The 21,769-nt window shown below is 47.8% G+C and overlaps 1 protein-coding gene across 8 annotated transcripts in view; it reads right to left on the bottom strand.

The window, feature by feature from the left end:
- Positions 1–21,413, bottom strand: part of INF2 (inverted formin, FH2 and WH2 domain containing) — a 38,391-nt gene extending 16,978 nt beyond the window's left edge. For 3 of the 8 annotated variants that reach the window (XM_004936400.5, XM_004936398.5, XM_004936399.5), the window contains exons 1-8: positions 20,190–20,313; positions 5,866–6,274; positions 4,237–4,352; positions 3,608–3,767; positions 2,840–2,873; positions 1,653–1,794; positions 1,396–1,537; positions 15–899 (exon numbers count right to left, since the gene is read on the bottom strand). In XM_004936400.5, the coding sequence (XP_004936457.2) occupies positions 15–899; positions 1,396–1,537; positions 1,653–1,794; positions 2,840–2,873; positions 3,608–3,767; positions 4,237–4,352; positions 5,866–6,274; positions 20,190–20,249 (1,948 nt within the window). In that variant the 5' untranslated portion in view covers positions 20,250–20,313. Of the gene's footprint in view, positions 1–14; positions 900–1,395; positions 1,538–1,652; positions 1,795–2,835; positions 2,874–3,607; positions 3,768–4,236; positions 4,353–5,865; positions 6,275–20,189; positions 20,314–20,609; positions 21,054–21,127 lie in introns of those variants that run through there. The other 5 variants (XM_015287853.4, XM_015287852.4, XM_046941943.1 and 2 more) reach the window with 5 other exon arrangements.
- Between the last annotated feature and the right edge of the window lie 356 nt (positions 21,414–21,769).

Genomic DNA, 21,769 nt, shown 5'->3' with positions numbered 1-21,769 from the left:
CCAGAAGCACCCACCTCTCACCACGTTGGAGGGCAGCTTCTGCCAGTTCAGCTTCTTCATTCTCATTGTTGGTGTCTTCACTGCCTTGCGTGGAGGACTGATGAAGCCAAGAGGGCAGCTGAATTGGGGAGCCACAACAGCTTCTATGTTATCTCCTGCCATACCAGGCAATGGTGGTGGAGGGGGTGGGATGCCCCCCATACCAGACAATGGGGGTGGTGGTGGAATGCCCCCCATGCCAGGAAGTGGGGGTGGTGGTGGGATTCCTGCCAAGCCGGGCAATGGGGGTGGAGGTGGGATTCCCCCCAAGCCAGGCAATGGGGGTGGAGGTGGGATTCCCCCCATACCAGGCAGTGGGGGTGGAGGTGGGATACCCCCCATGCCAGGCAATGGGGGTGGAGGAGGAGGGATGACTGCCATACCAGGCAATGGAGGTGGAGGAGGGATGACTGCCATACCAGGCAATGGAGGTGGAGGAGGAGGGATGCCAGGGAGTGGTGGGGCTGGTGGAAAATTCACGGAGGCTGTGGGGGGCATGGCTGCTGGTCCAGAGGGCAGGGGTGGAGGTGGTGGGGGTGGGGGTGGAGGAGGTGGGGGTGGAAGGGCAGGAGCAGCGTTGGGTGGAGGGTTAGAGGTCTGTGGTGAGGTGAAGCAGGCTGAGAGCTGTGAGGACGAGGTCTTCTCTTCACAGGCTTGTGGCCCTGAGGGAGCTTCTGGTGTCTTGCAGGGGTTTGGTGATCCCATCAGACTCTGAACTGCACTTGTGCATGGTTCTCGTTCAGTCTGGATGCCTCCATTTGCATTACCAGAAAGACGTTTTTCAGCTCTTTTTTGCTTGTTTGGATGCTTCTTGATAGACAATAGCCTCTCAATTACTTCTTCAACCGTGTTTCCTTGGACTAGAAAAACATGTTGAGGTCAGAGAAGAGGATGACGCTCAATGAGTTGTTCATTCTATTCAGCTCCCACAGACCTGGAGCTACAAAGACCACTGCCTGGAGTCATTTTACCCAGTGGTACTTTCATCTTATAGGGAAATTCTTTCTCATGGTACTGGCTCATACACACTGTTTTGAGCATGCCTGCCAGCAAGGCCAGCCAGCCTCAGTGGCAGGATGCCAATGAAAACAGATTCTCATTGACTCCTGTGACCCAAGGCTCACTACAATGCCAGGGATTAGCCATCAAAGCAAGATGGTGAATCTCGAGCCCAATGCTAAACATGTCCAGCTCCCACTGGCACCCGTATGGCTGGAGCTTCCCATCAAGACATGACCCTGTGCAGCAGGTATAGTTTTGTCTCTGCTTCCTTCCCAGGGAACAACTTTTGTGGGCACTGGGTTGAATGAGGAAAAAAGAGAGCTGACTACAAGGCTAGATGTATGTCATTCTTACTGTCATTGGCGAGCAAAAGGGCTCTGTTCACTACCGCATCCAAGGACTCCCACAGCAGGAGGCTGGAGTGGTGAGATGGTTCCAAGTAGAGCAAGCTCTGCAGGATGGACAGCAGCTGGATGGAGATCGGGGAGCGGCTCACCTGGAAAACAAGGCAGATTTCCATCACACCAAGTCTGTGTACCAGACTGGTTGCAAGCAAAGTCTGTTAACTTTGCCACTGCAGGTCTTTGCAACCCACGTGAGGGCCTACTTACTTTATTGAAGAGAGATGAAAAGACCTCATGGTGATCATTCATGTTTATCCCATCACATATCTTTAGTAATTCCTCATCATCTTCAATCTTGAACTCTTCAAATGTATCACACTGGATAAGCAGATCCTCCTCCTCTATGTCTCTAAAATATTACAGTACTCATTTTCACTGGAGAGCCCTTCACTGATTTTCAGACAATTATTTTTCTTTAAATGGCTTTTATTTCTTTGCCTCTCAGACTCGGCTGGTTCATGCTGGAAGTGCCCAACTCTACCTTATTTATAGAGAATCAAATGCCATCAGTGTATCCTTTCTTGAACTGAATATACCTCTTTGTATACTCAACACGTAGAAATGAACAGAACTATTCATGGAATAATCTGGCCCAGAGTATGCTCTGTATGGACTTCTCCTTGGAGCAGTAACAACAGAGTGGCATTTCTACCTTTTTTGAAATTGGGCTGGCACCTTTTTTTTTCTTGTAGTCAACACAAACGTTGCTTTTTAAAAAAACTTCCTTCTATGCTGTTCAAAATTCAATTAAAAAAAACAAAAACATTCTAAAGCCAAGTTTTCTAGCACTCTTGAGAGACTCAGTGCAGGAGAACTCTGCTTGTGCTTGCTGTCAGTATTGACAGACCTTCTCTTCCCTAACTTTTAAGGGTTTGGATAGAGCTATTCCAATTATATGGATAACTGCAACTCACACATAAAATATTCTAGAATTTATCATGAGTTTTTCTGATAGAACATCATTTTAAAATTATGAAACCCTGAAGTCAGATGCATGCAGATATGCATTAGAAAGGTGTTATAACTGAACACTTCTAGGACAAACACCAGCACTGAGGGGCTTAAATACATCAACTGCTCAGTGAGCCCACAGCATCACTTCAGGTTAAGTCTGAAATGCAGCCTCAACAAGGGCACTGCTGATCTGTGCTCCATCTGTGCCAAAGCCTCTGTCATTGCCATCTGCAACAACAGCTGTCCTCATGACACTGTGGTTGATGAAAGCACCTTAACATTGGCCTAACGTCTCCAGTTCCATGTAATGGGTACATACCTGTGTGGTCCACTCCGCCCATGTATACCTCACACAACTGAAGACTGCTAAGTATTAAACTTCCACAGCTATGTTACTATGAATCTCATTTGTATAAGAAAATTTAAACAGTGATCCTTACCTTAGCTTGTCTAAAATATCCAACAACTGAAGCCCTGGGAGAACAAAAAAACAAATACATATTGGCATTATGACCTACTTGGCACTGATCTACTATGATCTTTATATAATGCTACTCTCATAAGCACTTTTGGCAGAAATAAAAAGTGAAGCTATCCTGGATCTGTCAAAGTAGGTAGGTTCATTCAACAAATGAAGAGATCTGCAGCTCACATCTGCAGCTGAGTGAGCCACTGAGCATCCCTCTGGGGTTACAGAGGGACACTGGCACTTCTAGGGCACAAGTCTTTTCATTCCAAAGAAGATGTCTAAAGCAAGTCAGATGAACTGTGTGATCAAATGTCCCTTTTTCTCCACAGAAGGAAACGGAGCCTAGGCTCACCAGCACAGCTGTGCACATTATATGAGGTGAATCCAAACTTCATCTCCTTTTGTGATGAATTGTAATATAATGAAAAGTGGCCACAAAAGATGGCTGGTTATAAAAATGCGTCTGAGAATATCAGGGAGTGGTGGGATAATAGAAAAGATCAAACGTATGGAAGAGCATCAAATACATCTGGCTGAAGAAACAGTGATGAAGAGAATAGAGAACACACAGACACACACAGAAATAGGAGTCCAGCTGTATTATTTGCAGTTTTTGTCCCCAGCCCTCTTTAATCACCTTACAGGTACATCTGAAGATAAAGCCATAAAACTGCCTTGTGCTTGGCCAAGAACAAGGACTTCTTTTCTGGAGAAACTTAGGTGCCACAAATATCCTTACCTATGAACTCATTTCGGATCTGTGTTCTTGTTCTTAGGTCTTCTTTCCCCAGAATGATGGCATTGATGGCACTCAGCAGTGTCACCATGTATGGCACATTATCTGTGTTCGACAGCTCATTCATTATGACACTGAATCGATACTGCTGGTTCTTCACATTCTGTTAGTAACACAAGTGACATTTCTGCTTAGACAGTTCAGTAACATCTACCTCTTCAGTGCAGGCTCTCAACTAGGGTCACCATCTCAAAACCACTCTCAATTTATGCCTCAGAGCACAAGGCAGGAAGATACAGGTAAAAGCAGCACTCTTACCATGGAACAATGTCTGGTCAGCAGGGGACATCTGTGATACTCCTCCTGCTTTCTGCTAACTTATATACCTGGTCTTGCAACCAGTGAAACCCATGGATGTGGCACCATCTACCTTTGTACTTTTCCTGACAGAAAGAACCTTCTTACTGGTAGTCCTTCACCCAGAGACAAATCACAGAGCAACGCCTCTGGGCTTCTGCTGGCCAGGCCAGAATTCTTACAAATTCCTTTGTAAATCCCTGCCTCTCTTACCAAAATGATGCAAAGTGACCTTCACTCCAAACCCTTTTCTCCTCCTGCAGCTCAAAACTTGCCTTGTAATGGTCCAGGGCATCCAAAGCCAAACCATGGCCATCTGATGAGTAAATGCACAGCGCAGCCAGGAGTTCAAATACTTGCTTTTTCACCATGACATTAGTTGTGTCAAGTGCTGGAGGAGAATGAAACAAAACAAAGTAAAAAAAAGATTTTTAAGAGCACAAAGTTCTGAATCTCAGCATCTTCTGCTATAAGGCTTATGGACAGTGGCAGAAGAAAACCTGAAAGAGCGCAGCCAATACATGGAAGACAGGAAGAAGAATATCCTTAATTATAGATGTCTCACTCCAATAGCAGTGTGTGGTAGAAACTTCTAGTAGGAACAGTAAATGCTAGCTCAGTTACCCCACTGGCTTTTTGGTGCTGTATGTAGCTGTTCATCTCTTCCACATACCAGTGGAAATGCTGTAACAGCAGCCAAGCACTTGCAGTTACGTATTTTATTTCCAATTTTCACATGTGAATGTTTTCTAGAACAGCAGATGAACTATTTTCCCCAATTAATGAATCTTATTTTTAGTGAAGAATCACTCAACATGCATATCAAATAGGCCATTTGTTCTCTCCAGTCCTCATACATTCCCTTTTCTTCCATTACTCTCTCTCTATGAGCCCTTGGAGGTGAGAGGGAATGGATTAGGTTATCTTATTTTTTGTTTATTGGTGCACAAAGAAGCCAGACTTCTGAGAAGCCCAAGATATCCCACTGTCTTTCACAGTACAATAATGCCAGTTCTGCATTTCACACTGGTTAAGAAAATACAGAGTGGAAGAAAAGGAAGAGGACTTGAAAACTATAGACAGAAACAAGCCATCTTTCAGATTAGATACATTTTAATTAGCTATTAATAAGGGTATCTGGGTGCAGCTCTGATCTCAGCTCTGTGGAGCGACACAGAAGTTATCATCCCAGCCCCACTGCCAAGAAGTGCTATGCAATCAAGCCCTAGGAGATGCCCTGAGAAGTTTCCTACCAAATGAATGGCAGGAAATGTCAAACAATGTTACATCCCATTTCCTTGAAGGAAAAGACTGGGCAACATGAAAAATGGACTCTCTTAACATAGTTTCAGTTGGAACGGATCTTTGAAGGCCATCTAGTCCAGCCTCCCTGCAATGAACAAAGACACCTACAGATCAATCATATGCTTGGAGCCCCATCTAGCCTGACCTTGAGTGTCTCCAGGGATGGGGCATCCACCACCTGTGTGGGCAACCTTGGGTCTAAAAAACTTCTTGAGTCTAAACAATTCCACTCTTCCTCCTCCTTAGAGGCTACAGGTCTCCAGGCTCCTTTAATGCCTTTCCTTCTGCTCTTGGGTCTCACAAAGACTAATAGCAAATACCTGCTGAGAAGCTGGGTGCTGAACTTCTCATGACTGTGTATGGCCAAGGCAGTGCTTATTCCCAATTCTCATGAACTAAGGAGACATCTGCGTGAAAATAAGTCCATCTAAATGGATTAAGTGGCAAAAGCAATGTCATTTCAGAACAGACTTACATTTAAGAGAAATTAATTCTATTAATCAGCTGCAATCAACAACTTCCAAGAAGTCTGGTGCAAGGCAAGAGGATAAGCAACAGAAAAAGCCCACATTCTGTGTGGCAGGAAGATGTCTCCTCACCTTGGAAGAGTTTTCTGACATAGCCCTCGTTGCTCACAATGTATTCAATGCCTCTGTGGGAGTTCATGACTGCTCTCACACAGTTAATGCAGGTGAGCTGTAGCAAGGCGTCAGAAATTCTGGCCACCCCTCTGCCAGACAGCCTGTCCAGAGCCTCCAGGAGGAGGTCCAATCCACACAGCTCCAGGAACTGGACCATCCAAGCATCGTCACTGTTCTCCAGACGCTTCTTCAGCCCAGAGTAGTTCACCACCGATGGCATTTGCAGGAGGCGGATGCACAGCTCCGGCTCTGCATTTTCCAGGTTGGCTTCCGACTGGTCGGTATCCTGGGGCCCGAGTTTCTCCTTCAGGGCAGCCCACTTCTTGTGGGCACCTTCCTTTTTGATTGACATTGTGAACTGCTTGTCCTGAAAGAAAAAGAAAAGACAACATGAGAAGTCCATCTAGGCTGAGCACCAACCCCACACCAGCAATGTTTCTTCTCCAAGAGTCAGGACTTAAAGCACAACCGCAGAAGGTTCCTGCTCCTATACCAGTTCTCCTGCGTGCCCAGCACACAGTGGAACCAGTCCTCTGTTGAAGAAACTAAACACATCCCCTCCTTACAGCACACATTATATTCAGGCCCTGAAAACCCTGTAAAGAGACTCTTAGAACCTCTAAGTCAGTAAATACAGCTTTAAAAGTAGTCAATTTCCACCAGTCAATAGCTACTACCTATTTTTGTGCAGTGAAAGGATAATGTTGGAAGCAGCATTATCAGCTCTGAACTCCTTATGCCCATTAAACCACTTTGAAATCTCACTGCAGTGGAAATGCTGTGCAGTTTCTAAGTATTTGTAATGGGATGTAGAAGTCATTTGAGCATATCCTGTTCATATAAGCATCCAATTACCCTGTCATTTCTTTTTTGCTTTTGTTTCTTTTGAATGATGCAGAGGTTAATTTTATAACACTCACTTAATCTCTTCCCATCTGCTGTAGCAGCAAATACGTTTGCTAAATGTGGTGCCTGTGTGTGCAAATGTGAGACCCTAACAAGTTGCAAGCAGAGGGAGTGCAGGGAAAGGCTATTAAAACAGCAGTACAGCTTTTTGGAGACGAAGCACATCCTTTCAAGGTCCATCTCCTATGGTCTGTCTCAGCAGCAAGGAGAGTGAGGAGTTGATTCATCACGGAGAAGGATGAAAGCCAAGCCAAATTAACCCTTTATGCTAGATTTTATGTTTGAACCAGGATGCTCATTTTTCAGATCCTCTATGATTTAGGTTAGTTATCCAATGCAAACAATTTTCAAAACTAAATGCAATCGTTTTATAAAGGAATTACTCTCAGAGGGTACAGTTCTTCCACAGAAAGAGGACAAACCTGGGGCTGGCCCGTGTGCCCCAAAGCCAGCCATTAACGCTTCCTCCTTCCCTGCTATGCCACCAGAAGCTTTGCTTCTCTGTGTTGGTGAGCCCAAACCTAGGTGTCCAAACCCTGCACCTGGTAGACTGAAGGATTCCAGGACAATCTTGCTCTTCATTACCAAATTCTTCTAGCTTTGCAGCAAAAATGTTTGCTTACTCATCTGCAAGAGGCCTGAGAGCATGATGTTATGGACTTAAACGTGGCTTTGGGATGGATACAAAGTGCGGTGGGATGGAATATCTGAGATAGCTCAAACAGTTCCCTCAGGGCAAAGTGTTAGGAAGCACTTCTTGGCAGGACACCTCGAAACACAGCTCAAAGCATTAAAGGCTGTGTGGAGGTAGAGTCAGAGGGTTTTAGAGTTGACTGGATATGGTCACAGAAAATTCTAACACACTTCTGGAGCTCTGGACAAACATTTTTGCAGAGGGGAAAGTTCTTGGCCAAGCACCCAGTTGGCAATGGCCACGACTGGAAAATGTGAGGTTGCGAATATGCCATCTGAGAACATACTGTACAGCTAAAAAGTAATAAAACGGGCCACTGAAGAAAAAAGAAAACGAAACAAACACATAACAGCTCTCCTGCCAAAGTATTGGCTTGAGTTTCAAAGATTTGTCATCAGTGTCTGCAGACCAGAGCCTACTCACTCTTCATTCTTGGCAAAAGTCTCACTGGATTTAGTCACCTCCAGCTCCTTCTCTACTCCAGCTCAGGAATTTGGGCTCGGCACAATGCAAAGAAGAACAGAAATCCTCCCTGTCCAGAGGGAGGGAGGCAAAGCCTCCTGCCCCCAGGGGTCTTCTTCCAGTATCTGTTGGTCAAGACTGGATCCACAGCTCAAGGCTGCATCTGCACAAGGTACAGCACAGCTTATCCTCTCCAGATCCTCCTTTGGTGGGCTCCAAACCAACAACTCAAGGTCCTTTGCCTTCCCTTTGACTTAGATAACTGAGATTCCTGGCATTTTTATTCCTGTAAAAGCAATCAGCATGAAACCATGTACTGGCACCATGGGCCAAGCCCATGCTCTCAGCCCCATCACCACCCCAATGCCCTGGGTGGGACCTGTCCCTCCTCTTGGCTCAGCTGGAGCCCCAGCTCTTTGCTTTCCCCAGAGTGAAAGCATGCACCAACACCAAGCAGAGAATCTGGTTACACAGCTGCTGACTGCAAGCTTCTTCTCTCTTTCAGTGACTTCTCTTTATACTCAATAAATCACCTTTTTATTTGCATATGACTAAACCTTTCTTATCAAACCAGATAACATAACAGGCTGTTTTTATTTTTCTCCCAGCTGGACAAATACATGTTTATATACAGTATCAGTTATAGGAAGTCAGAGAGATTATAATAGGATTATTGACCTTAAGCTTTGCTGATTTCTGAAAATTAAGCTAACCCAGTGCAACAGGAGACAGGAAATACCAACAGCACATCCTGTTTGCCAGCAGAGTTGTCCTAAATCATCCTTTCCCCCCCAGCTGTTCCACACAGATGTGAAGAGATGAGAAGCAAACCCAGGCAGGTAAATCTCAGAGCAGTAAAGGCCTGAGCTGTTTTGCACTGAGCTGAACAAATTTGATTGATTAAATATTCTCTCCCACGGAGAGTGTGTTCCTTTTTTTTTTTGTGGGGAAGAAAAAAGAAGAGATTGCTAATGTATATAACTGTAAAAATGAAATTAATTAAATAGGAGCTGTGCTATACAAATGGAAAGAAAATAAATATGGAGACTGCAGCACAATTCTGCAGATGGTGTGATAAATCTGTTTACAAACATGGATATGAGTGATATATTATGAATGCAGCATCTTCCCCTGTTTTCCATGAAGCACAGTATTGTGAAGCTGGGCAGCTCCATCCTCAGAGGGCTGCGGGCTTCACCTTTCATCTCTGACCACAGGAGCTTATCAGCAGGTAAATGATGGCTGTGGAGTGGAGACTGATATGAGATTAAAATGGATTGCAGTGCAGTGGTGGAAGTGATGTCCCCAGCTTCTGGCTGGCAGCATGGTGCCCTCCCCATCTGCACCCTCAGCACAGCATGGGTGCTGCTCCCTCAGACACGTCCTGGTGCCATCCCTGCTCCCTGCACAGGGACACCCACAGCTCACATTGGGATAAACGCAGTGCCCTGCTGATCTTGCTTCTCATCTTCGGAGCTGGGTTAGACCTGGTGGGGAATGACATCTGCAGAAGTCTGAATGCAAAAGTACTCCTGAGCAGTCAAATTTGAGGAGAGTCATCACAAATGAAATGCTCATCCTGGTGACAGAAACACTGGTTCATGGCGCTAACTGCTTGGATCATTGGGTTTGCAAAGCCATGATGCTCCCCACATCCATTCAGCCTGGTCCTTTAAATTTTCCTCTTCCTTTCCTTCTGAATCAGATGCTTTTCTGCAGCACTGTGTGCCCCTCTTTCCTCCAAGTAAAAGCCAGCTCCTAGGGAGATGACATCTGTAGGGGATAAATCAGGGCATGTCAATACTTTCTCCACCCTGGGTTGCTGGAGAGAACAGAGCTGCACAGCACAGCTTTCAGTCTCGATTATGACACGCCTCCAGGATGCCATGGATCACAGCAAGGACTCAGGAGGACAAGCAAAGGACGGTTTTTCAGGACAGCTTAATAGGACTGGATGAGAAGGAAAGTGAGAAAAATTACAGATTCAGAATCGCCCATTTTCTGGGAGCAGACCCAATGCCCATACTGCCAGATGAAGAGATGCCATTGGGACGAGAATGCCCTCTGAGGAGGGCAGACTTCATGCACTGCCTTCGTTAAATCACAGCTCTTTACTTCTCTCAGTGAGGCTGCTGCACACCCTTGGCCCAAAGAAAAGCTCTTTGGGGGCTGCTCAGCCCCTCCCTTCCTTCTGTGCCTGTTCCTGGTTCTGGAGAGGCTGCTGTGCTTGGCTGCCTGTTGATGATAGGTTTTGCTTCTGGGTAGTTCCAGTTTTCACTCCGCTGCTGGGAATATGCAGAGCCTTTGTATTTTGCAACATGTCAGTCTACTCAGTCACTATAAAGAAACAACATCCTGGCTCTGCACTTTCCAAAAACACTTCAGAAAGCCTGATGGGTTTGCTCATCCTCCTGCTTTCATTTGCACTGTTGTGTTTTCCTGTGCAGTGTCGGAGCAGCTCGGTGCACATCAACTAATGAAATCATCCTCCCACATGCTAAAAGAGGGGGCAGCTCTATTTTAGGCACAGTTTGACCCCTGGTGAGGGCCCATTGCTGTCAGTAGGAACAAGGGAAGCTCGTGTTAAGAATCTGGTGGGAAAGCGAGTCGTGCCAGCCAGAGGCAAGATCTGGACAACAGAGGTGGTGGATGCCCTTTCCTTGGAAGCACTCTGGGTCAGGCTGGAGGGGGCTCTGAGCACCTGATCAAGATGTAGGTGACCCTGTTGATTGCAGGGGAGTTGGACTAGATGACCTTCAAGGGTTCCTTCCAACTCAAACCATTCTATGCTTCTCTCTCCTGGCCAGATATAAGCTACAGTATCACTTGATAGCTTGCACAGACAAGTGGTTACCGTGTCCACTCAGAATGGATCAGCAATGATGGGGTTAAGCCAGGATTAACTACACTAGTAAAAAATAATCACCTGTGCCTGCTTCCTCCCCAGCAAACAAGTAAATAAATCATTAGTCTGCTGCAGGAACCATGCACAAATCACACTCAAGTGAGATGCTCAAGGATGTTTGTGATAGGATCTTCAGAGCCACTGAAAGTCTTATTTATATTTAAAGCTTGATCTAGCTTAGATTTAAATAGGCTTAGAAAGAGTTGCAACAGTAACATGGTCTGAAGATGCTCAGTAACTTATTTCCCTTATCCTGGCAAGCCAGGTTTAAAAGAAATCAGTGCAACAGTCAGAAATGGCCGCTGCTACTGAGGAAACACAGCCTGAATCAATACCTGATCCTCCCGTCAGCCAGACCAACTTTAAAAGCTTTCCCTGGCAGATGAGAGCCCTGCAGCATCCTCACCTGCTATTGCAGGTTTGGGGTCAGTGATGCCACATGGCAGCCATCACCCATTCCATGCGCACTGGGGATGCGCTCCCACCTGCGCTCAACACAACCTGCAGCATGATGCTGTATCCCATCACCAGGGCTTCCTCATGGCATCCTGACTCCTTTCCAGGTCCCAAGGAAACCCTGCTGGGCTCTATGGCATGTCTGGAGCCACCACAGCTCCTGTCCCAGCAGTGCCAGTCCCATTTGGCATTTTAGGATGCAATTTATGAGGATGATTTGGTGGCCACATGAGAGGCAGAAACTGTTACCCAGCAACATACAAAGTGCAGTCATAACTTTCTAAGATTCTCACGGTTTGCTCGCAGTGGGAAGCTGTCAACCAAACAGATACTACAAGAGCCAAAAACCTGCAATTGCTTTTTTTCTCTTTTTCCTTTTAAACACCTCCACAGGAAGCCAAGAGGACAGAAAAATGAATTCCTACCTTGGAGCTCAAGCCAAATTATTCTCCAGTCTCTCTCACCCAAAAGGATCCTCTCCAAACAGCCCTGTGAGCCCTCACTTCCCAGTCCAGCTCATGTTCTCCTCTGCCAAGCAGCCCTCAGTCATTAAGGTCTAAATCCCCAAACCAGCGACTGTCTGCAAATCAAACACTACAAGAAAGTTCAACAGGATGTCGGCGTTTAATAATATGTAAATATCAGTCTGCCAAATGGTGCAAGCAAATAACTTTCCTGTAGCCTCCAGGAAAGGCATTTGCATGTCATTTGTCACCCCCTTCATTCACTCTGTGCTGGAGATGGGGATCTGTGTGCAGTCCCTGGGCTCTAAACAAAAGACATGGGGTGACTCAGAGCAGGAAAATGATCCAGCAAAGGGTGAAAAAAAAATTTAAATATATATATATATAAAACTGGAAAAGAAGAAGAAAGTTGGCCAACATGGGATTGAGTAGGCCAGGGTAGGATAGATAGAGAGCAATCCTTGTCCCCACCCTTGTTGGCTGCAAGGTTTTGTGGCACTGGGTCCTATAGTACTGCAAAGCCAGGAAAGTGTTGGAGGTGCATAACTCAGGAGTGATGTCTCCTCCGGAGCTGCTCACCCAGCAGACATCATTCCATGTCAGGGATGTGGCTTTAGGAATGCTGCACTCCCACATCCCTGCGCCTCAGCTTGGCCTGAGCTCAAGGCTCTGGGGATTTTAATAACTCATTTTAATAGAAAACCTTTTCTGTTCTGCTTCTGGTTGGGTTTTCACAGAGCTGTGAAATGGCTGCATTCACCCTCTTGGGAGGTGCTCGCTGAGAGCTGGCTGTTATTGAGTTGTGAATATTTCAGCACGGCCCGTGTCGGCAGTGGCCTGCTGCCTGGCTCGTGGCAGCCATTACACTTCAGATGCTGTTTTTCCACCCTCCATGGGGCCTCCAACCAGAATAAATCACCCCACAGGATGAAGTTCCCTGCTCTAATGGAGAAACTCAGTGCTTGCGTCCAGGAGCACCGCTGCACCAGTTCTGGCTGCATCAGAAATGAATCACAGAGTGGTTTGGGTTGGAAGAGACCTCAAAGATCACCTAGTTCCAACCCCCTGCCATGGGCAGGCTGCCATCCACTAAGTCAGGCACCAGATCAGGCTGCCCACAGCCCCATCCAGCCTATCCATGGAATACACCGATCTACCTGTCCCTACGCTCAAATCCAGCTGGCTTTAAGGGAAGCCTTTGCCCTGTGTTTTCTAACTAAGGCAGTTTCGCTGTAACAATTCAATGCTGAGGAAATGACTTAGCACAGTTGTAGGAAGCATTACAGTCCAAGATAAACATTCCTCCGTGATGGATTTTACATCAGCATGAGTTTCACTTCACTGTGCGCTCCCGAGGCACAGCTCCCAGCCCTTCGATCAGTCACTGCCCCGGGTACTGGGAGGAGGTGGATGCACAGCATGGCTGCAGAGAAGAATCAAGAGACAAAAATCCTGCAGGAAAGGCTCGCTGGTGTTACAAAACCCTATTCTGGCAGCCAAGGGAAGGAATTTAAAGGGCTATCAGCTGCCATCAGGTTTCATCTGAACTCTGGACCTGCAAGATAGGCCAGAAATGTTTGTTCTCTGATAGGCTGCACTGACTCCCATGTAAAAAAAGAACAACAATAATAATAAAAAAGAGCAGAAGCGGTGAAATCAGGCTAAAAAAGCAGAAAAGCAGCCCCAGAACTGCAGGCCTTCTGCAAGCCCCCAGCACAGGAATAGATCTGGCAATGGGGAGCAGCCCTCTGCGACCACTTGTTGGGTGCCACAGAAAAGGCAGGTGAATGGGCATGTGCTTGTGGGGTCTCTGGGGGAAAATGAATGTGCCAGGAAGAAATGCAGATAATTTGATATCAGTGCCTGTCCTGTGTATGGTGATCCTGTGCCACGGGGCAGGCAGGTCCAGAGGAGCTGTGGGGGCAGATGTTGGGGAGGACAGCTCAGCACTCTCACAGGGAGCTGCTCTCTCTTCTGCTGGCTGAATTCTCTCCTCAGAGACCGAGCAGATTTTACCTCCAGCTCTTGAGACACCGACCTCTGGCTGCCTTTCTGCTAAATACATTCGCTGAAGTTGATGGGAAAGGGAAAGAAAAAAATCAAAAAGGCCTTTTGAAGTAAGTATCTATCTGATGGATACTTCAGATAAGGAAAATAAAGGACCATGCTGCTGCTGGCACGTGCATATTTCCTGGAACATAGTATCTAACGGGGTAGATCTATTTTAAATGTCAAAAACATTCAGTCCACAGTTCTTCTAGGAAGTTCCTATAACAAAACACATCCTGTTTTGGGGATGGTGCTTTCAGCTGGGGTAGCACCATGAACTCCATGCTTCACTGAGCAGGAGATGACCACATTTTCTGCAAACAAATAAACAAATAAATAAAAATGAATGCTGCATCAGCAATGTCACCCAGAGCAAATGGCACAGACCCGTGCATGGGTCTCTAAAGGATGCATGCGCTCACAGTGGCTACATCTTCAGCTACTTTATCTTGCATACATGCATTGCAGTGCATGAGAAGGAAGAGAAGAGCTCTGCAGGAGGTTGCATACGCTTCTGAGCCAAAGAGCTGCTCAGATCATAGAATCATAGAATCACTCAGGTTGGAAAAGACCTTGGAAAAGATCATCGAGTCCAACCATGACCTAACCATACTACCCAAATGGTTTTTAAACACATCCAGGGATGGTGACTCAAGGTCTGAAGACATCCACTGAAAAAAGCTATGTGGACACCAGAAGGGTCCTTAAGGAGGCTGCATTTTTCCAGCTGCTCCCCAAACAGGCTGCAAACTTGACTCCTTTCTATGGAGACTGGCTTTTCCATTTGAAAAGCTCATGATCCATGTGGCTGGCATCGAAGTGAGCCATCAGCCCAAAAGCAAACATCCTGAGTGCTTTTGTTTCAATAGGGCTGATCACAGAAAGGGTTCCTAATGGCACAGCCAGGCACACACCACACACATTAAGGCCCCAGATACCTGCCTGGGAGCTGTATGGCTGTGGATGTTACTAAGGGCAACCAGAGAACATGCCCTGGTGCTAATTCCAAAACTTAAGCATTTGAGGCATTTGAAACAAACCTGTGAATAGGGCAGGAGATTGGCTTAGCATTATTTCAAGGCTAATCACTCCAAACATCCCTTCAGACTATTTTCTCCACTGCTGGGTGAAAAAGTTTGACGTCTCTTTTATAAGCAGTAATCCCAGTGCACCGAGTGGCTTACTGCACTGTTTGAAGAGGAGCTAAAGCTATCCCTCCCAAAAGCTCTTATCCCAGTACTAAGCCACATTCCTGTAATTAATGTGAAGGGATTTTAACATGCTCCAACCACCTGGAGGTTTACGATGAGATATTCTCATGTCAGGGACAAAATGGTCCCACTATGTATTTTAACATAATAACATAACCAGGTGTAACATAAATGGAGGGTATCTTATGTTAACACTTTCTCTGATGATCCCTATGGGTCCCTTCCAAGTTGGGATATTCTACAACCTCTTTCAGTGTTTCTTATGAAATCATTTAAAACACTTCAGAAACAAGGTGTTGATACTGTTGCTTTTTTTTTTTTTTTTTCCCATTGAAAAGAAATCACAGAATCATTAAGGCTGGAAAAGATCAATAAGCTCACCCAGTCCAACCCCTGCTCTTCCCCACCATGCCCACTGACCACATCCCTCCGTGCCACATCTCCATGGTTCTTCAGCACCTCCAGGGACAGTGACTCCCCCATCTCCCTGGGCAGCCGTGCCACTGCATTACCACTCTTTCTGATAGGTAAATACGCAACAAATGTTAGGATATCATTTTACACGCAATTTATCTCTACAAGGCTTGCTCTCACATTTGCTTACAGGTGGTACCAGAATGGAGATTTGGGAATTGCAGGCTTGTAAAACAATTCAGTGTTGCCATAGTCTTTTGCCCTACCTTCCTCCCAGCTAAACAGAGGCCGCCTTTAGGGCTTGGGAATAGCTGTGTGAGTTCAGTGCACTCCCAGCAATGGAAATAACAAAACCCAGAATTTATCCCCAGGCTTCTAAAAGAAACCTCGGGAACTGGAAAAAAAACACAAAATAACTCATGAATATTGGACAGCTTGTTCTGAAATTTGGAGCTACAGTGCATCAGTGCATAAACAGCACATGGAGCCAAGCAGGCTGGGGAGCAGCCGGCTGAGGAAGCGGCAGTGCAGCTCAACCAGCCTTTGGCTGCTGGAGAGCAGAGTGCCACACCACCGTGATGTAAAGCAGAAGGGAAACAAGTCATTAACGTCCATCAGCGAATAAAAACATTTGCTCCCAGGCTCACCTCCGTGGCAGGCTCAAGTTTGCGCTGTTTATCATGTAAGTCAGGAGCAAGACATGCTTATGAGCACTTCACAAATTGCAGAGCCCACTGCTGGTAAATACTGCAACCCACGCTCACTTATTCCACGCAGACATTTTTACTCGGGCTAGGAATGCTTTTCTTATGCACCACACTCTGCACGTGCTGTTAGGCTGACTACTCTAAAGGATTTCTTTCCTTTTTAATAGCAGAAATAATCAACCTGCTGCAGAAAATGAATCAACCCTTCCTCAGCTAGAAGCACACAAAGCAGGAGATTGGCACACTGGGGTACATCAAATAGAGCGTAGCCAATAGAGTGAGGGAGATTCTCCTGACCCTTTGCTGTGGTTGGGACACATCTGGAGTACTGTGTGCAGTTCTGGGCTCCCCACTTCAAGAAAAAGAGGGAACTGCTGGAGAGAATGGGGCCTGGAAGCTCTCCTGCATGAGAAGAAGCTGAGAGCCCTGGGACTGTTCAGCCTGGAGAACAGAAGACGGAGAGGGGATCTTGTCAATGCTTATAAATATCTAAAGGACAAGGACTCGTGTTAGTACCTGGGGCTTCCATCTGGACCTAACGCCAATGCTTTGCTCACTGCTTTCAGAGCACGCGGTGCGATGGCTGAGCGCAAAAGCAGGACGATGAGAAGCAGATCATTTCCAGATAGAAGAAACCAGCGCAACAGAAGCAGTGTGGAGATAGCCGCCTTATTGAAAATGATGTGATTTAACTGCCAGAGCAGAGGGTAACAAAGTTATTCCTTAGCTGCCTCAACAGAAACACGGCCAAACTGAAAATAAATAGGTAAACAGAATTGATGCCATCCTCTTCCGTTGCCTCAAGCAGGGGGAATGGGGCTGATGCTGCATCCATGCCCACGTCCCCGCTGCTCCCAGGGCTGGATGGGAGCAGACCCCATGGCTCCTGCTTTGCTTGACCCACAGCAGGGTAAAATCACAAACATTTTCCATTTAAACGAGAACTAAATTTAGGTTTTTATAGTGTCAGGGTACCTCCTTTCCCACACTTTCCTGGAGCTATCCCAGTATAGCTCGAGTTCCCCAGCTCTCCTCTCTCATTAAAATGTGACTCAGCTCTCCCAGCTGGAAGCACAGAGACCCACGCAGCCCCAGGCTGGCCATCAGCGGCATGCTGTCTTCACTTCTGCATTCACCATCAGCTTGAAGGCAACAGAAGGCTTTGGATGGTGGAGAAGTGAGCGTCACTGAAGCCATGTGTGCTCTAAGGAGCTACACAACCTGTCAGCTGGAGTTTCTCTTGTGTCCCTTTTGGGAAAGTCCTCCTAGCACAAAGGGCTGACCAAGGGCACCTGCACAACGGGCTCCAATGGAGCAGCACTGCAAAGAGCAAATGGTTTCTTTGCCTTTAAGCATTTCCCCAAATTAATACCACATAACACTCAGATGAATCAAAACAATGGTCGTGGTGAGAAGAATAAACGGGAAGTCAATGCTAAATAGCACCACCTGGTGACACCCACTATACCCATACCAAGTTGATTGTGTCACCCTGCCAAGATCTGGCAGCTCTTCACTTGCCTTTATTTTTTTATTGGACACAGTGTGGGCAGAAGGTCCCCTCGGAAGTGAGCTGCTATTTTCTGGGTGCTTAAAACACCCTGGAGTCCACTGAGTGCCTCAATCCTGGAGCCCAAGTGTCACCCACAGAGTCCCAGCCCTGCTGGCTTTGCCCACGCCCCTTTATCAGCTCAGCAGGTTTCCCAGAGCAGTACACCACAAAATGCTACAGAGCTTTCTGCAAACACATTGCTTGCTTAAGACTCCCATCGATTTGCAGCTTCAGTATTTCCAGCACTGCGAAATGTCAGCGCAGGTATCAAACTACCAGAAATTGCTGAACACCGTTGGTTACATCAAATAGAAAAATCACTGCACTGTTCAACACAGACCCTCTCTCAAAGCTGTCTGCAGATCAGGAGGGATACGTTGACAGAACAGAAGCAAACCTGCCACACTGTACAATCCCTTCCAACTGCAGCCACTCCTGCATGCCACAGGCGATGACTCAGTCGCTCATGAATTCCACACACCCTATTTGTTTCTACATTCAGTTCCACAAAATCGGCTCCTTGTCTACCGCCAATGACATCTGGTAGCAATGACAAGGCTTGTCTGTTGCTCAGCGGTTATTTTTTTTCCTAGGAACAGAGAGCCAGGCGACACGCAGCCTTGACAAGGAACCCTCCTCGCACAAATGCAGCGACCCCTCTTTGCAAAGTGTTCCCCTGCTGCTTTTTGTTCCCCTCCTTCCATCACTCCTCCACAGCTGGAATGGGAATGCTGTGACAAGACCCACACCTAAGCTCACAACAGCCCTACCAGCAAGGTGTCACCTGCTGGAAGAAGGACAAAGCCAAAGCTCGCAACCTAACCTCATTTTCTTCCTTCTCCCTGTTTGGTCTTAGCATCTTGGTTGCCAGCCTGGGACGCAAGAGCTCACAGTGCAATGTAATAGGGAACTGCCCGCTTGCTGCGTTGCACATGAAATGCTGATAAACACTGCAATAATCTTGAGTTTGGTGGATAATACAGAAGGATAGAATGGATTAGGTCAGAAGCACCTACACGGTCACCCTGAGGCGCTGAGCATTTTGGGGAGCCTGCCTCCTGCACAAGGGGCATCGGGCTGCAAGGCTGCGCCGAGCTGCTGCACAAAATTTAGCCCATTTTCACCTAGTTAGATAGAACAGTGTACACAATGTTACAGTGTTAGCAAATGGAATGCAGATATCTCTTTATGATGGGCTTGTTTGCATCTGCCCACTGTGGCATTTTGCACTGCGTGGAGCTGGATTTGCTCAGCGCCGCTGGACGATCCTATAAGTTAACTGTGTTGATTCAGTGGGTGCTACTTCCACTGAATCATTACTGATAGACCTTGTTGCAAATAGTAAGAGCAAGGATTTAACTGGGAGCTCAATCTGAGCTCAGAGACAAGCCCTGACACTGTCTGAAGTTGCACGACTTGCTGCAGCTCTATGAGATGGTTTAGTGGGCATGGAGGTGATGGGTTGGCAATTGGACTAGATGATTCTGGAGGTCTTTTCCAACCTTAATGATTCTATGTTTGCTGCCTAACCTATTGCACTGCATTGCTATCCACTGTCCACTCACTCCCATCTCATGGCTGGTTACCGTGCAATGATGGATTAAAAATCCATCATCAGCAGAGTAATTGTTGCAGAGAAAGTATATAATTGAAAATATGGAAGTAAATGGTGGGGAAAGAGGGACAATACGCAACTGAGTTTGCTCTGATAAGAAAAATTTTCTACATGGTCACTTTGAGAAATCTATCATGCATAGCTGGCACACAAGGAAGGGGTAGGGTTCAGTTTCCAACACCTCTGAAGCACAGCCACCTGCTGCACAGCTTGCAGCAAAGCTGGGAGCCAAGCCATGGAAGGTGAACAATTGCAATAGAGTATGTACCTACAGGGAGCAGACAGCCACTCGTGTGGAAGGAAGCAGCGGCGGGGTCAGCACTGAAAGTGGGGGAGACTGTCCTACCCAACATCTCCCTTTACAGCACTGTCATGGGAAGAAGCAGGAAAGTAGGAGAAAGCCGGGAGGAGAGTGCAGCAGTGCAGAGCATGGGGATACGCTGTAAAAGTTGCAGCTTCCCACTCCCATCACAGGACTGAAAGAGCCCGAGGAGGAGGTTTATTGCAATGCCTACTGGAGAGGGATCTATCTCCAGGTTAGGAGTCATGGCACGAGCGGTACCCGACACACCCTGCAGCTCACTCACAGCCTTTCAGAAGCCAGACACACAGCACGGGGCTGCTGGGGACCTGCAGCAGCTGAAGCCTGCTTTATGGGGGCAGACAGCAAGTCCCAGCTTGTCTGCCACTGCACAACGCAAAGCAAGCAACTATTTCCATCCCGATCAGAGAGGAAAAGAGCACAATAAGGAGAACTAAACAATCACAGTGCCAATATAAAGTGAGAGAAAGAAATATATTGGAAGAAATGTTAATAGCATCTGTTCAGCAAAGTTCTGAAACGTACCCTTCCCAGGAGAGCGGGGAGAAACGAATCACAGCGGTGTGCAATAAGGCGTAATATCATTCGGTGCTCAATCTGCTGACCTGCCAGGTCCCTTCCTGTCCCACATTCAGATCTTTTACACAATGGCTCTTGTACAGCGCTCGCATTCTTTTTTTTTTTTTTTTTTGAAGCAAAATTCTTGGACAGCAGCCTGGAGGGGGATTATTCACTTACAACAGCACCAAAAGGCATTACCCAGGCTCCCAGCTGCCTGCAGCTCCCTGACGCCACCTCAACTTTGGCAGCTGCGTAGTGGAAAACCAAACTGATGCGGATGGAAGAGAAAATGAGATTAGCAACCAGGGAGCTTAGACTGCGCTCCGTAGGACGGCTGCGACCTTACTGCGTCTCGCCTGATTCCAACTTTTCTTTATAACCGACCTGAGTTTGAAGTTCCCCCACAGACAGCCGGGCGAGCAGCACAGCCTGCAGCGTACGCTCAAAGCAATCCCCCACCCTCAGCGGGCTGATGCACAGCTCGCAGCACCGTGGGTACGGTTTTGAGGTACTTATCGCAGAGTACCCCAGCACGCCTCCTCCGCCCCCAGCCTCTGGAATTCAGTTCCCGGGGCCGATGTTGCAAGAAAACACATCATCAGCGCAGAGCTGTTGAGCAAAAGGGAGGACGTGGAACGAGGGAAGTATGTAGAGCCGGGCAGGACTCGGGAAACCCTGCCCAAAATCCGAAGAATGCTTCAAAATAAAAGCCGAAAGCCGGGGCAGACGGCGGCTGTCCGCAGCCCCAGCGGACCTCAGCTCACACCTGCTGCAATCCGGACCAACCCATCGCGGCACTGCGACCGGCCCGTGCCGCCGCCTCCCCGCTCCATCACCGGCGCTACACGGCACGGGGCACCGCACCCCCCGCCGCGTCCCACCCCCGCGCAGAGCCATCGCACCTGCAGCTCCCCCGCGGCTCAGCGATGCCTCCGACCGGGCACGGAGGGTTTTCCCCTCACGCCGCCTCGCTCACAGCCGGTCTGGCTCTGGGAGAGGACTCCCGGCCGGGCTGCGACCCACGGAGGGGAATTTCAGCTCAACTCCTCCCCCTGTCTCCTACCGAACATCCCCCCCCGGTCCCGATGCTCTTACCGCGGCGGTCTCCTGCGGACAGGGGGCGGCGGGCGCGCAGCCTGCAGCGGGCAGCCAACCTCCACCGGAGCACGCACCCACCGGGCTCTGCCCGTCCGCCCGCCGCGGCGGCCGCGCCCGGTTTAGAGGCGGGGCGGGGGCGGTGCGACGAGGGAGGGTCCGGCTCCGGTCCTGGTGGCGAAGTTTGTGGAGGCTGAGCCCCTCCAGCCTGGCCGTGCTCACGGCCGGGGCCTCCGGCAGCGGGCGCGTGTGCCTTTGTGTGGTGCTGGGCTGCTTCCTTGCTGCGGTTGTAGGAAGAGTAGAGGGGCGTCTTTGCCTTGAGAATCATGGAATCATAGAATGATTTGGGTTGGAAGGGATCTTAAAGCTCACCCAGCCCCAACCCTTGCTGTGGGCTGGTTGCCCATGGCCTCATCCAGCCTGGCCTTGGGTGTCTCCCTTGGGATGGG

Source organism: Gallus gallus, chromosome 5 (genome assembly GCF_016699485.2).
Source record: "Gallus gallus isolate bGalGal1 chromosome 5, bGalGal1.mat.broiler.GRCg7b, whole genome shotgun sequence".
In the NCBI taxonomy this organism is placed as follows: Eukaryota; Metazoa; Chordata; class Aves; order Galliformes; family Phasianidae; genus Gallus; species Gallus gallus.
Note: the sequence above shows the minus strand (reverse complement) of the source record. Positions and strands in the feature narration are given on the sequence as shown.